Source organism: Malaclemys terrapin, chromosome 19, assembly GCF_027887155.1.
Source record: "Malaclemys terrapin pileata isolate rMalTer1 chromosome 19, rMalTer1.hap1, whole genome shotgun sequence".
In the NCBI taxonomy this organism is placed as follows: Eukaryota; Metazoa; Chordata; order Testudines; family Emydidae; genus Malaclemys; species Malaclemys terrapin.
The window spans coordinates 16,136,397-16,150,446 of record NC_071523.1 but is presented as its reverse complement, the minus strand read 5'-3'; the positions used below and the strand labels follow the sequence as shown (position 1 = coordinate 16,150,446).

The 14,050-nt window shown below is 44.5% G+C and overlaps 1 protein-coding gene and 1 long non-coding RNA gene across 3 annotated transcripts; one reads left to right on the top strand and one right to left on the bottom strand.

The window, feature by feature from the left end:
• Positions 1-282: 282 nt before the first annotated feature.
• On the top strand, positions 283-14,003 carry LOC128826158 (uncharacterized). 2 transcript variants are annotated; one of them, XM_054009297.1, is made up of 5 exons: positions 283-396; positions 2,391-2,518; positions 3,601-4,474; positions 6,638-6,811; positions 12,922-14,003. In XM_054009297.1, the coding sequence occupies exons 1-5, from the start codon at positions 350-352 to the stop codon at positions 12,935-12,937; spliced, it is 1,239 nt and encodes a 412-aa protein (XP_053865272.1). In that variant the 5' UTR covers positions 283-349; the 3' UTR covers positions 12,938-14,003. The 2 variants fall into 2 exon arrangements, with proteins under 2 accessions (XP_053865272.1, XP_053865271.1); XM_054009296.1 differs by lacking the exon at positions 12,922-14,003 and adding an exon at positions 8,020-8,185.
• Positions 5,389-8,028, bottom strand: LOC128826159 (uncharacterized). Its single transcript, XR_008442804.1, has 2 exons — positions 7,180-8,028; positions 5,389-6,731 (listed from the first exon to the last, which is right to left on the bottom strand). It is a non-coding gene; the product is annotated as an uncharacterized LOC128826159 (long non-coding RNA).
• Positions 14,004-14,050: the final 47 nt, after the last annotated feature.

Genomic DNA, 14,050 nt, shown 5'->3' with positions numbered 1-14,050 from the left:
CTCTTGGCGCCCATTGGAGCAGACCAGCGGGGCATCACCAGCACGTGAAACTTCTCGGGAGTTCTGATTGGTGACGCCGGGAATGACTTCAACACGGCCCTCAGAGAGGCAGGCCCTCGGGCACGTGATCTCTTTCCCTACTTCCGATTGGTTCGATTCTGGAGTGTGACGCTCGGAGCCAGCTTGGAAGAGTACTTCGATTGGTTATCGAGACCTCTGAGGGGGCGGGACTTCGAGGTCAGGATGGGAGGTGAGAAGGGACAGACGGAAAGGAAACAGGGCGTCGCTTCCGCCTAGCAACGAGAGTGTTGCGGGCGTCGCTAAGGAGGGGAAGCCGCCGGTTCCGGACATGGCGGAGCAAGCGCTGGGGGTGCGGGGCCAAGGAGCCCGGATCAGGTACGGGCCCGGGGGCGAGAGGGCAGGAAGGGCGGAGTGACTCCCGCATGGGGGAAGGGCGGTAGGAAGCACCAGGGAGTGATCCCCTGGGGGAGGGGGGAAGGAACCCCAGGGATGTGAACCCTGCGGGGGCAGTGGGAAAAAGGAACCCGGGGGGAAGTGTAACCCACCCCGCAGGAGCAGGTAGGAACCCCCAAGGGGTGATCCCCTGGGGGTTGGGGGAGGAACCCCAGGGGAGTGCCCCTGCCTAAGTGTTACCCACCCCCGAGGGGGTAATATGGACCTCCCCAAGGAAGGGGGCATGAACTCCAGGGGAGCACTTCCAGGAGGCAAGGGGGTAGTGGCCCCAATGGAATGACCCCCAGAGGGTTGGGGATATGAACCCCCATTGAAATGTGCATGGTAGGAGGCCCAGGGCATGCCTACTTTATTATAATACTTTGCCCTTCTCTAGCTCCTTTCAACCAAGGTGCTCGGCCCACAGTAATGAGTTCACACCCATCAGCATGAGGTAGGAAAGTACAAGTCCTAGGTACAGATGATGAAGCTAGTGCAGAGAGGAAAGGTGATTTGGCCAAGATCACACAGCAGCTCGGTGGCATGCAGGCATTGACTCTAGGAGTCTAGGTTTCCCACCCTCGCTTTTGAGGCTTACACACATTATGCTGTAGAAATGGGAGGCTTAACTTTACCATATTCACACTTTTGAGGAATTAATGAAAATGGACTGGCAGTGATTGTTTCCAGCAACAGGTAAGCAGCATCGCTTCCCAGCAAGAGACAGTGGAGAACGTAAAATTAATTCACTGTGAAATAGAGACTACCTCTTGTAAAAAGAAATAAATAGTTCTGCAGAATTTCTGTTCATTTATGACAACAAAAATAAGGTAAAGAGAAAGATAGTTTAATAATGATCAGGGTTCCTTCTAGTGTTTGCAATCCAGCCCGATAGACCAATGATGTGTTAACACCCAAGTCCCAGTTCCTGCAGCACTGGAAAAGACAGTTGATATCTAGTGACCAAAGGGAACGTTTCAGAGAAATGAAAAAATCCTTAACAAAGCACCTGCTGATCAGCCCATACCTGTAAGCTTGAAAGTCTTCATAATATTTATTTTAGCTTGTATCACTAGAGGTGCTATTCCTGTTTATGTGCACTGTAACAACACTTTTTAAAAGGTATCCTGGATAAAACAGCAGAAATGGTAATTGAATGGCACAGATCAACACTAGCAGCCTTTGGAATGAGTGAAAGTATTTACTTTATTATTCTATAGAGTATAGACACTAAAACAATGAAGGAAAACAAACATTCTATGTTCAGAGTGATCTGGAGTCTGCTCTCAGATAACCAGCTTTTCACAATTCCAACTCCATTGACTTAAATGAAGTTCCAAGTAATTTACATTGGTATAAGTGAGAGGAAGCAATTCAAGTCTGTTTCTGTCTTTTGATTTCCACAATAACCACCTACTTCAGAGCTGAGATACCACCGGATGCTGCCATTGCCAGCAGGGCCGGCTCCAGGGTTTTGGCCGCCCCAAGCAGCCAAAAAAAAAAAAAAAGCCGCGATCGTGATCTGCGGCGGCAATTCGGCGGGAGGTCCTTCACTCCGAGCTGGAGTGAGGGACCGTCCGCCGAACAGCTGGACCTGCTGCCCTTCTCCGGAGTGGCCGCCCCAAGCACCTGCTTGACAAGCTGGTGCCTGGAGCCAGCCCTGATTGCCAGAGCCTGTGTTAAAAATAGTTCACATCTGAATATAGACTACTATGCATATTTATCAGATGGGTAGCCGTGTTAGTCTGGATCTGTAAAAAGAAACAAAGAGTCCTGTGGCATCTTAAAGACTAACAGATGTATTGCATATGTAATGCATATTTAGACTACAGTGGACACTTCCCACCAGTTTCAAAAGTAACACAAACACACACACAACCTGTTGTTAAATTTAATAAAAACACTCAACACTAAAATGTTTTGTTTTTTCTTTAAAGAGAGAAGCCAAACAAATTCCTTAGCAGCACCCAGAAAACTACTCACCATCTGAGCCTCAAAGGACCAGAAAAGAGCCAGACACTGCACAGCAACTGGGAAGGAACTTCATTATTTAAAAAACAAACTGGTAGGATATAATATAATCTTGATAAAGTCACCGCTTTGACAGGGGATGCTCTCTTTTTACGTAGTAGAGCTTATCATTTGGAAAAGACTCTGGGCCCTAGTCAGGTTTCAAGTTAGTGTAAATCAGGAATAAGTGCTTTGAAGCCAATGGAGCCAACCAGTGTGAATGAGAGCAGGATAAGGACCACTTTATTTAAGCTATAGAAGACTCATGTTCAAAGGATATTTATCATAAACGTACAAAATATAGATCTTTTTAATCCAAAATGAGAGCAAATATATTTTACCAAAGGATTTAAAAATTGCATTAAGTGTTAAGTCACTTAGTGTCGTCTGTATTTTGCATCTAGGAGAATGGTGGTGGTTTTTTTATAGGAAGGAGGGGTGTGGATAGTGCTCTAAATGTCAGAACTGACAAACCTAGATTCTCTAGGGCAGACTCAAACTTGACCACATTTCATCGGTGCTGTATGTGTATAGGACCTGATCCTGCAAATGCTTACTACTGGACCTAGTGCTTGCTACTATAAGTACTCCCATGGAGATCATGGCCCCACTCACAGGAGTAAACGCTATAGTCAGTAGTTAGTGTTTGCAAGATTTGTCCCATAGCATATGAAGTGCTTTGAGATCCTTTGGAATGCAGATCCCTAAGAGATGTAAAATTATTGGGCCATATTCTCTGCTACTATTATTATGATAGAGATTGTGCTTTAAAATGAGAATAATCCCAAACTACCAATAGTTATCCTCAAAATGACTACATCTCATCCAGATTTTTCTATGGTCAGTTCTCATATGTCCAATACTTATCCCTGTCTGGCTTATTTATAACACATTGTATAACATCCACCCCTTAAGGGTAGAGCTGTGTGCCACAATACTTATAACATACAGAATAATTCTTCTATCCCTGTGGGGCTGTGAAGCTTAGTTTGTAAAGTGCAGTGAGATCCTTTGACAGAAGTACCTATATGATCAGTTATTTCTGCACTGTGCTAACAATAGATACTGATAATGTAGAGCAGTCTACAAGAATAATTAATAACATTTCCTAAATAAATGCATTTTTTTCCCACCTAGAAACTAGCTTGTCTCCATATATAGAGGAGAGTCCCAGCATTGATGACTTAGAAGAAAGTTTGCGGAAACTTAAAGTTCAGGTGGACAGCTTGGCCTCAAGTCTGAGTTTTGACCCTCATCAAGATTATGCCACAGATTCTAGCACTACAGTCAACTCGAGCACCTTTAATTCTACGTGGCCAAGAGTTCATAATGGGACCTATGCAGAGGCAGACATTGGAGATTCACCAAAGCAATCTGCAGAGTCAGAGTGGTTTCTGAACCCAAGACATTTGGTCAAACCACTGGGAGAATATCCAGCATTAACAAGCTTAGGCCTTCCAACATTCTCCACATCACCCATCAACCGTGTGCCAGGGCTCCTGGGGAGTGAGATTGCAAGTCGGAACTATGTGCCGTCACTGGATCTTGCACATACAGAGTGTTTCCCAGTGAAGCTTGGTGCTCCTCATGTGATTGGAGTCAGGTCATTGTTGCCCCCTAAAATCCCAGTGCAGGATCGCTCTCCTGAAAGGTCCCTCTCCCTTGATCGTTCTGGGACCAACCGATCCCGTTCATTCTCTCCGGCTCCCAAAAGAACCCGGTGGCTAAGATCTCGCTCACAGTCACCTAGACCCATCTGGAGACCAAATTCTGCTAAGGCAAATGCCTGTGCCCAGCCTCCACCGCACTTTGGCAGGTCTAGGTACAGCAGAAAGAAAACCGCTTCAACCAGACAATCACGATCCAGAATATACAAACCAGGAGCCCTGGCTGCGAGGTCCTGTACTCCAGCCAGGATGAATACAAGGGGAACACTGAGCTATTCTTGGAGCCCTTACAGTCTGCCCTCCACTGCTGTATCCTCCCCAACCGCTCAGGAGATTAATGAACGGTAAGAAAAGGCTTGTGCGGAGATTCACGCTTTCCACGAGTTCTTCTGTCAGTGTGAGTCCAGAACATGTTACTAGATAACTATCAGATGTAACTTTGGACCACGTTACACACTGGTTTGTCCAAATAGTGTAACACACACAAGAAAGTACATTATATTCCCAGGCTATATTGTAATTTGGTTTTTAGTTACCTTAGGGCTTGATCCAAAACCACTGGGAGTCTTTCCATTTGATTTAAAATGGATTTTGGATCAGTCCGAGGAGCGTGTAGTTTAAAACAAACCAACCAACCTGAAGTCAGAATTTTACAGTAGCTTTTAATGTAACATCACCTCTGTAGCCTGTAGAGAGGTTGGGGTAAAGTATTTGTGTCTGATAGAATGCATGCGTTCTGAGTGCCTTAATTATGTTTAGGGCTAGTTTTGACTCCATTAGGCGTTTTGTTACTCCTGAAGTGATGAAATCAGTGATACTTATAAACATCAGGGCAGGTCTATTCTACCCACAGGACTGGTGGATAATGATTGATCTTTCAGGTATCAATTTATCATGTGGGGGGAGGGATAGCTCAGTGGTTTGAGCATTGGCCTGCTAAACCCAGGGTTGTGAGTTCATTCCTCAAGGGAGCCATTTAGGGATCTGGGGCAAAAAGCTGTCTGGGGCTTGGTCCTGCTTTGAGCAGGGGGGTGGACTAGATGACCTCCTGAGGTCCCTTCCAACCCTGATATTCTATGATTTAAAGTGAATTTAGTAACATTGTCTTACACCACTCTGGGTTCAGTTCTGTTGGCTACAATTTCAAGCTCAAAAGAGCAAAAGTCACCTCTGCTACTTGCTTCAGATTTAGAGCCTCTAGGTACACATAAAGACCCAGGATAGGGACCACACAGGCATTCACAAGTACAAGGGCTAGTCTGTTTTACAAGTTTTATTAAAGTGACAGTTATGATTACCCATGAATATAAACATTCTATAAAGACCTACGCACAAGTTAGAAATATAGTCATACTCACATCCTTAATGATATTCTTAGGGTCTGATGGATGTCTTGCCAATTGATCATCAGTAGAGGGATGATTCCTGATGCAATTTTCCTGTAGGGAACTCATTTTACCCAGTCTGGGAGCCCTCTGATTCTGACTACACCTACGCTCTGTGCATGTGGATGAAGGTGTCCACCCTCTTTTTCCTTATTTGTATTGTGTCCCCCAAGAATATTGGGGTCTCCCATTTTTCATAGGTTGTTTGTAGTTCCTTTTATTCCCATTAGCAGTGATGCACATAGTGCACCCTGTAGTTAGGGCCCGTGTTAAAACAATGTGACTATTGGGTATCTTGTAGTCAAAAATTACTCTTAAGGTTAATTTTTCACAATACCACCCATTGGTACATCTTTTCCCATAATCTTGTGGCATAGGGTCATTCTTTGGTCCTTACCTATGTCAAGCATTTTTTAAGCTTGTGGCCTAGTATGGCTAAGCTGACATCTTCCAGACATCAGCCTGTGGGCCTTGCGTGTCAGCCCTACTGTCCCCAATGTCATTGGAGGTGCTAATTATTGTTTTAAGAGAAGCGGTTAGTGGATGATTACCTACGTTATATGGCAGTCATTCTCTCGTGATGTCTTGTACTTTAGAGCTTTATTAGTACATAAAAATCCTACAGTGTGTGTGAGTCAAGCTTGCTTTATACACAACAGACTTACACAAAACCCTGAAAATGAAAAGTTAAAGCTTCTAACATTTTTTACTTCTTCACTCAGACACACACCTCACTGCTAGAACAAACAGCATGGAACACAACACACCTTTAACTCCGTCCCAGTAGGGATGTCAGTCTTCCAGCACTCCCTTCCTCAAACTCCCCTTCACCAGAAACAGCCGACTGTCCCCTACCCCTTTATCTGGAAGATCACACGTGTTTGGGAGTAGGGGCAGCTGGAATGGTCCAGTGATTTTTGGATGCCCAGCTTGAGCCACCTTAAAGGGGCCAGATTTTCAGAAAATATCGAGCACCTGCCCTTTGAAAATCCATTTGGGCATTCAAAAATTGTAGCAACTAAACTCACTAGTCACTTTGGGCCACAGTTTGTAAGATGCTTTGAATTCCCCAGCTAAGAGATGTTATAGAAATGCAAGAGCTTGTTCTTGTTGATCGATCAGGTTTTTGCAGACTCTTGCAGAAGGTGCTGTTGGGAGGTCCCTGATAGAAATGTCCCCGTATCAGAAGGAGCTGGCTCGTCTCAGGCTGGAGCGCCTGCGTGTGGAGGAGGAATGGTTATTAGAACTAAAGAGGCAGCAAGAATTGGAGCGAACTCGGGGTCCAAAACCAAAGTGGTAAGTGAAAATCCTCAACCTTGTGGGTAGCCCGAGTGGCCAGGCTGCATGCTGGGTTTCTCCAAATGAGAAAGGGTGCTTGGACCCAGGTCAGCTTAAAACTCCTTGGCTGCTACTACATATACAGTCTGGTGGAGAAATAACTTCGCAATTCACTGTAGTGCTTCCAAAATACTTCACTCTGTCATCTAAAATCAAGCCAATCGCCTCAGGACTAAAGTTTTAAACCTTGATCTCTGCAGGGCCCAGTACTGTGAGCCAAAATTGATCTGTGCATGCACACAGATTTTGTGGGTGCAGATTGGTCCTGGGTTCTGAAAATATAGGAGCAGCTATTCAACCAGCAGAGGGAGCACAAGCTAACAAACCTGTGATTCTGAAGCATTGATGATGCTAACAGTCATGGAAGTAGCCATCTCCTTCTATGGTCTGTGAGAAATAGAGGGGGGGTGGAGGGGCTCATAGGAGGAGGAAATCAGTGTGCCAAAGAGTAACGTCCAGGCTTGGTGTCTGTAAAGCAAGAGAGAGGGTAGTGTTGTTTTTAATGTAAGGGGAAATACTCCAGGATCTCAGCTATGAGGGCCTTATCAGTACCTGGATAGATAGTGGGAGGTATTTTATTATTGAGCCTCTTAAAGAGTTTCTCAGAGTGAGGGTCACTTGGTCCTGCATGTCAGTTAGTGACTTGTGTCCTGTCTCCCATGAGGGTTCTAGAACATCCTTCTAAATTGGGCCCCACCCCAGGCAGGGTTGTAGCACATTGAGGCTACCTGTAGACTTAATGAACTTCCTTTAACCCACTGTCATGTATGGCTCTGTCTGATCACCAGCTGGGATGATGCCACAGAGTACCCTATGCATCACACCAGGAAGTCTTAGGGCATCCAGGAGAGAAAGGTAGGGGGTTGGAGAGGCAAGATTCTCTGCACACAGATATTTGGGGTTGCGGTTAGATCTTTTTTCAGTCCAGGCATCAGATAGGTTTGTGTGTTGGGCGGAGAGTCACAAATACAAAGGTAATGCTACTTTTTCATGACTGCCACACTGGCTCAGCTGAGATCAGAGCTTGGAAGATTTGGGATAGAAGGAAGAGTCCAGAGGACAAGGCATGTTTGGGAAAGAACCATTTTTGTGGTGCCTGCCCCCTGTGGCTTTTATTATTATTCCCTTCTCAGAGCCTGTCCAGTACTGCTCCTTCTCTTTTCTAGGTATGAGATGAAAAACTCCCAGTTTCATTATGAAGCCCACAAGAATAATGAGTTGCTGAGGAACAGCCAGGACTTGCAGTCTGTATATAACTATAGGCAGGAACTGGCATCAATGTCCAAGGAATTCCAACAGCATTTGAAACCTGCTCACCTGCACTCTCTCTAGTAATAACAAAAATGCATGGGAAGAGCTCTAACTAACCTGTGCTGGTAGGAGATGTGATCAGAGCCTCCAACCCGTGAATTCTGGGAGGCCCCTGTGCTGTGCTTAATGAAGAGGAAACAAGATGGTGGAGAGGGGAATTCTTTAGACCCAATAGCCTATGGGCTAGTTCCACTCCAGTGCATCTTCAGTGCTGAAGTTGGCTTATTATCGTAAATAATAACTGACTAAATCACTAATGCTATTATTGACCTCTGTGCTAAGAGCCAGCAGAAAATCTACATGCTGGCCTTCCGCACAGGGGGAATTTTACCCTATGAGGAACTATCCCTAATCAACTTACTTGCAGTATAAAAGAGCCTTTTACTGAAGTGGAGGGGAAAGGATTGAGGCAAGGGAAAAGTTAAGGGAACAAATCTATGGAAAGATTATAATGAGGACCTCAGAAACAGCCCTATTTGTCAAATCCTGCAGCTGGAGATGATGAAAAACTCAGAATACGGCATTGATTGGCTCGGACACATTGCTAAATAGCATAATGGCATTTGTTCAGCCTTTCCACTTACGGTGTCTTTTCTTTTCAACACCTGCTTCCATCAACGTGCAGTTTTAGAGTGACGCCTTGCTCTTTTTTTTTACAGTTTCCTTCATTTTTTCTTTAATCCCTTCTGTAATTAGCTGCTGGCGAGTAGAGCATTCTACAGGCAGCAAGCTGCCTCGGTTCAGCTGCAAACAAAAGGCGCGCGGGTTCCCACAGCTACTTACAGATGTTCTGTCCTGCATGTTCCCAAGGTGCAATGCAGACAGTTCTGGAAGCCCAAACAATGGCAGGTTGGTTTGTTTTGAAGATTTTAGCCTGCAGTGTCCATTATTTCCACAGTTTACAAGCAAACAGCCCAGGGACAATCCATCTCTGTTCCCTAAACAATATAATTAATTCTGCTTTAATAAATTGCTAATTAGCATTTTTAATTTTCCAACAGAGGCCTTAGAATAAGAATAGAATTTAATAAAACAATGTTACCAGTGATCATTGCTAGCAATCACAGGGGGGCTTTAGTAGGCTTTGGTTTGGAGCACTTCAGCTATCCAGCACAGATAATCTATTTGCTACACTGAAGGCAAAATATTTTGAACTGTTATAGAGGGGAGCTGGGAATAGGGACTAATTTCACAAGCACAAAAGGACCCGAACAAAGAAAATAAAGAATGTTATCACTCTCTCTCTCCTAGCTCATTTTGGTCTGACAAACAAATTGGCTAATCCTCTACTGGAGATATCAATAATTGCTATTATTGTTTACCTCTCCTGGGGAAGTTACTGTTTTAACCTGCCAGTCGAACACAGGGAAAGTGACAGAACTATTGAGAATACGGTTACTTTGTTAAAATCCATTCCTGTTCATTTACAATTGCATGATCTGCCCTGGACAGTACAGAAAGATACCCTGTTAGGGGACTGATCACATCCCTTTTCCCAATAGTAGCCCTAGATAAACTGAAATGTTTCAAATTAAATTTACTTTTCACTGTTTATCCTGGTTTAGTTTGGGATTTCTGTGGGGGCATGAAGCTATCCCTGTCAGTTTCACTTTCTGCTTCTCATGCATTAGCACAATGGTGCTGTGCTTGTTTGGTAAATATCACTGGGAGGTTGGAGTTTAAAAAATAAAACTTTAACTGAACTAAAACTCCAAACAATTGTATTAGGTTTCATTAACCTCTCCCCCTCCTCCACTAAATCCTCCCTCCCCTCAAAACACAAAACCTAAACCCTGGGCCACACTTCCTGACCCCCATAGCCTCACAGAGCCAGTAACAGCCACACTAGAAAGTTAACATCTTTACCTGGTAGGCTGCATAGTCCCGTGGCTAGAACGCAGGACTAGGCATCAAGAGAGTTTGTTTCTTTTCCCAGGTCTGCCACCGACTGGCTGTATGAGCAGCGGTGTGTCATTGTGCCTGTCTGAACCTCAGTTTCATTATTTGTCAAATGTTGGTAATGATACTTACCCTCCTTTGTAAAGTGCTTTGAAATCTGTGGATAAAGAGGACTATATAGGGCCTAGGTATTATTGCCAGTTGGTTGGGTGATGGATTTGTCGCTTAGAATTTAAGCTGTAGGGATTCATACTGTACATATGTAAGATTTTCTGACTTAAAGATGGGTGAAATCTTGGCCCTAATGAAGTGAGTGGCAAAACTCCCATGACTTCAGTGAAGCCAGGATCTTACCCTATGTGTTCTGGTAGCACGAGAAAATGATCATTGTTAGCGTATTCTCCATAGTACACATGGGCCAACTTTTTCTAACCCATCTAGATGCCTAAATAGGGATTTCAGAGCTTAATTTTAAGCATCTGTGTTTGAAAATGTGGCTCGTTACATCTTTGTTTGGGGGTGGTTCTCTCTCATCTCACTAGCTCATAAGCCTGTTCTTCCCTTTCAAGTGATCATTGTTTCCTCTTGGGATGACTGTTTTGTAGAAATTCTGTATAAATGAGAAACGTGGATGATTAATAAAATATTGCAGATTCTACCTCATGAATAGCCAATATTCCAAGGGTCTGGATTTTGCTGATTCTTGAAAGATGAATGAAATGCGGCAGCAAACAGCCCAAGTGACAACTACTGGGATTTTTAAAAGATTGTATGGGACTAAGATATTCTACTCCCATTGAATTTCCATGGAATATGGGTGCTTAAGTCCTTTTGACACCTTGCAATCCCAGTCAACATACCATTCTTTGGAAAAGAGAACAATATATGCAACATTTATGTATTGCACTAAACCACCTAACGTGCAATTATGGCCACAAATGACCAGCAATAGTGACCCATTGTCTGCACTGGCTTTACACCTGTGCATCTCCAGCAGCCGCATTCACTCAACACAGAATTTTGTCCTGTCTGTTCCAAATCCAAGTCAGAACTCAAAGCCAGAATTTTCTTCCTACCAACACTGGAAACTGAATGCATGACCTGAAAAAAAAAGATGAAAGTCAAGTGGTGTCCTGTCTGCTTTGTACATAAAACCTGTGACATCAGAAAAGGGATGGGTGGGCCTTTTTCAGGCAAGTGGTTGTGGGTTATAAACTTACATGCAGAGTCAAACAGCGTACCATATTTACTACTAGAGAAAATGCTGTTGCAACGTGCGTTGAAATAAAGAAGATTCTCTTCTCACATCTTCGGCTGAACCTGAGGCTCTCCTCCCTGGCTTTAGGAGATGACCCGTTATAGATTTTCTCTTCTAGTTTTCCTAAGCAGATGCTGTATTTGCATTGGATTGGCCCTCGGAGGAAATGTCCGTTTGAAGGCAGTGCTCCCCCCAATCATGCAGTTTGGGGGTGATGAAGGAGAGAAAGCTCCCCACAGGCAGAGGCCAGTACGTTAGGCAGGGCTCTCATTTTTAGGGCATCTGCAAATGTTTGTTAGCTGTCAGTCCGGTTTTAAAGGCTGGGATTTAATAACGTCCTTCATGGCAGAGTGCTGGAAGGAAGCCATCCATCCCCCTTTGGCTGTAGCACAGCCAGCCACTCCCCCATCAGAGCATGCAGAAGCATTGGCTTCAGCAGCTGCTTATGGTAGGGACTCACAGTGCTGCAGGAGAAAGTACAACGGGGAAAAGAGGAGCCCTGAACAAACACCATTGCTCTTGGGAGCCTTCCATCCCACACATTGTTCTCAGAGCATTTTCCGGGCAGGCTGAACGCTTCCCCCTGGCTGGTGGGAACTGGACCAGCTTTTATACCCCACAGAACTATTTTCTTCTCCTGACCAATGCCAACAAACACTCCCTCCCGCAGCCCCTTACCCCACCCCTTCTTCCAATGAAGGGGGAAGGCAGTGTAGCTCCACTGAAGTCAATAGAGCAAGGCTGATTGATGCTAGCTGAGTACCTGCTTCAGTAGCCCTCTGAGCGCCGGTAGCTCTGAGCAAACAGGATCTCCCTGCTGCTTGGAGACAATCACTCAAGCACGTAAGCCAGAGCGCAGCTTCCCTTTGAAGTATGCTTGAGCCTGGGATGTTGCAAGGAAAAGCTGCAAGAAGAATTCATCCCAGAGCAGCAGGGTTTCTTATGAGTTAAGAAAACAAAAACACCAGAGTTAAACTCTGGAGCTGGGGCCAAATACGCTAGCTTTTCCTGCAGAGAACTACTAAGGGCATATCCCCGGGTAGACTGGGACATTAGCTTGGAAAAGAGAAAACTAAGGTGGGGGTGGGGGAGAATATGATAGAGATCTATAAAATCATGACTGTTGTAGCGAAAGTATATAAGGAAGTGTTATTTACTCCTTCTCATAACACAAGAACTAAGGGGCACCCAATGAAATTAATAGGCAGCAGGTTTAAAACAAACAAAAGGAAGTATTTCTTCACACAACGCATTATCAACCCGTGGAACTCCTTGCCAGAGGATGTTGTGAAGGCCAAGACTATACAGGGTTCAAAAAAGAACTAGATACATTCATGGAGGATAGGCTAATCAATGGTTATTAGCCAGGATGGGCCGGAATGGTGTCCCTAGCCTCTGTTTGCCAGAAGCTGGGAATGAGCGACAGGGAATGAATCACTTGATGATTAGCTGCTCTGTTCATTCCCTCTGGGGCTCCTGAATTGGCCACTGTCGGAAGACAGGATACTGGGCTAGATGGACCTTTGGTCTGACCCAGTATGGCCGTTCTTATGTTCTGATAACAAGTGAACTAAACTGGAAGGTTTCACTCCCTTTCCAGGTGGAGCAACACTTGACCGGCAATGTTCCAAAGACCCAGGAGGCCTCAACAAGAGGAGGCCGGGGAAGTCTGCTGTGCACAAGAATGTAGGCGTTCCTGTAGCAGATCCTACCAGTTGTCCCAGCTGGTGCAGTCTGCCACACTGGCCAGTAACAGGTGCTTCACAGAAAGATGGAAGAACCCCAAAGTGGGCAATTATGGACTAACCTGCTTGTAGCAGAAGCTCTTCTCTAACCTCCTCATAAGCTTGGCTCATTCCCTAAACCACAAGGATTCAGTTCCCAAGCATTTGAGTTTCAACCACTGCTTTCAACCCAGCGTGGCTGAATGTTTGGGGTTAATGGGCACCGCAGTCACAACCCTATATGCTCAAGCCCATTTTTTATGATCAAAAGGACATTTACTTTCCTGCTCCTTTTAAAACCGTTTTCATTTCTGTTTAGATCTGAGGCATCATTCCAACCAATGAAACACTGACTCGTTCCCCTTTGCCCTTTTCTTTGAAATCTACATGTGAACTGTATACAGGGTGCAGCACAGAAGTTAAAATACATCCAAAGACATTACACAGGACGATGGGGAAAAAAAATAAAATACGAGTACGTTGCTTTATCTCCCACCCTTGTGACATTGACAGAAATAGTCAACATTACTGTAAATCTTATCTAGGTATTTCTAACACGCCCAGCTTTATGGTATGTGTGTCCCATGCCAAAAATCCTGTTAATGAAATGTTCAGCTTGGGAATATAAAACACACATAAATCAGACAATCGCAAAATTAAGGAGCCAGATTCTCAGTTGGCGTAAATCAGTGTAACTCCAGCTGAGGATTCAGCATGAGGATTCTACAGCAACATTAGCTTGGTTACATTGCATATCTGACCGACGTATTTTAATATTACTTTTTATTCAGTTCAATACATACCTTAATCAATATATAGAAAGAGGGTCTCCCTAGAACCATGAATTTTGAGTATTTCCTTCATAAGTTCTTGCCACAGCTACCTACCATGAAGGTGTATGCAAACAATTATATCGAGGCACTTATTATTAAAATGAATGCCAGGTTTTCCGCACACACCCCTCCTCGGAGCAAAAGTTACCTTTATTCTATTTGCCACCTTGTA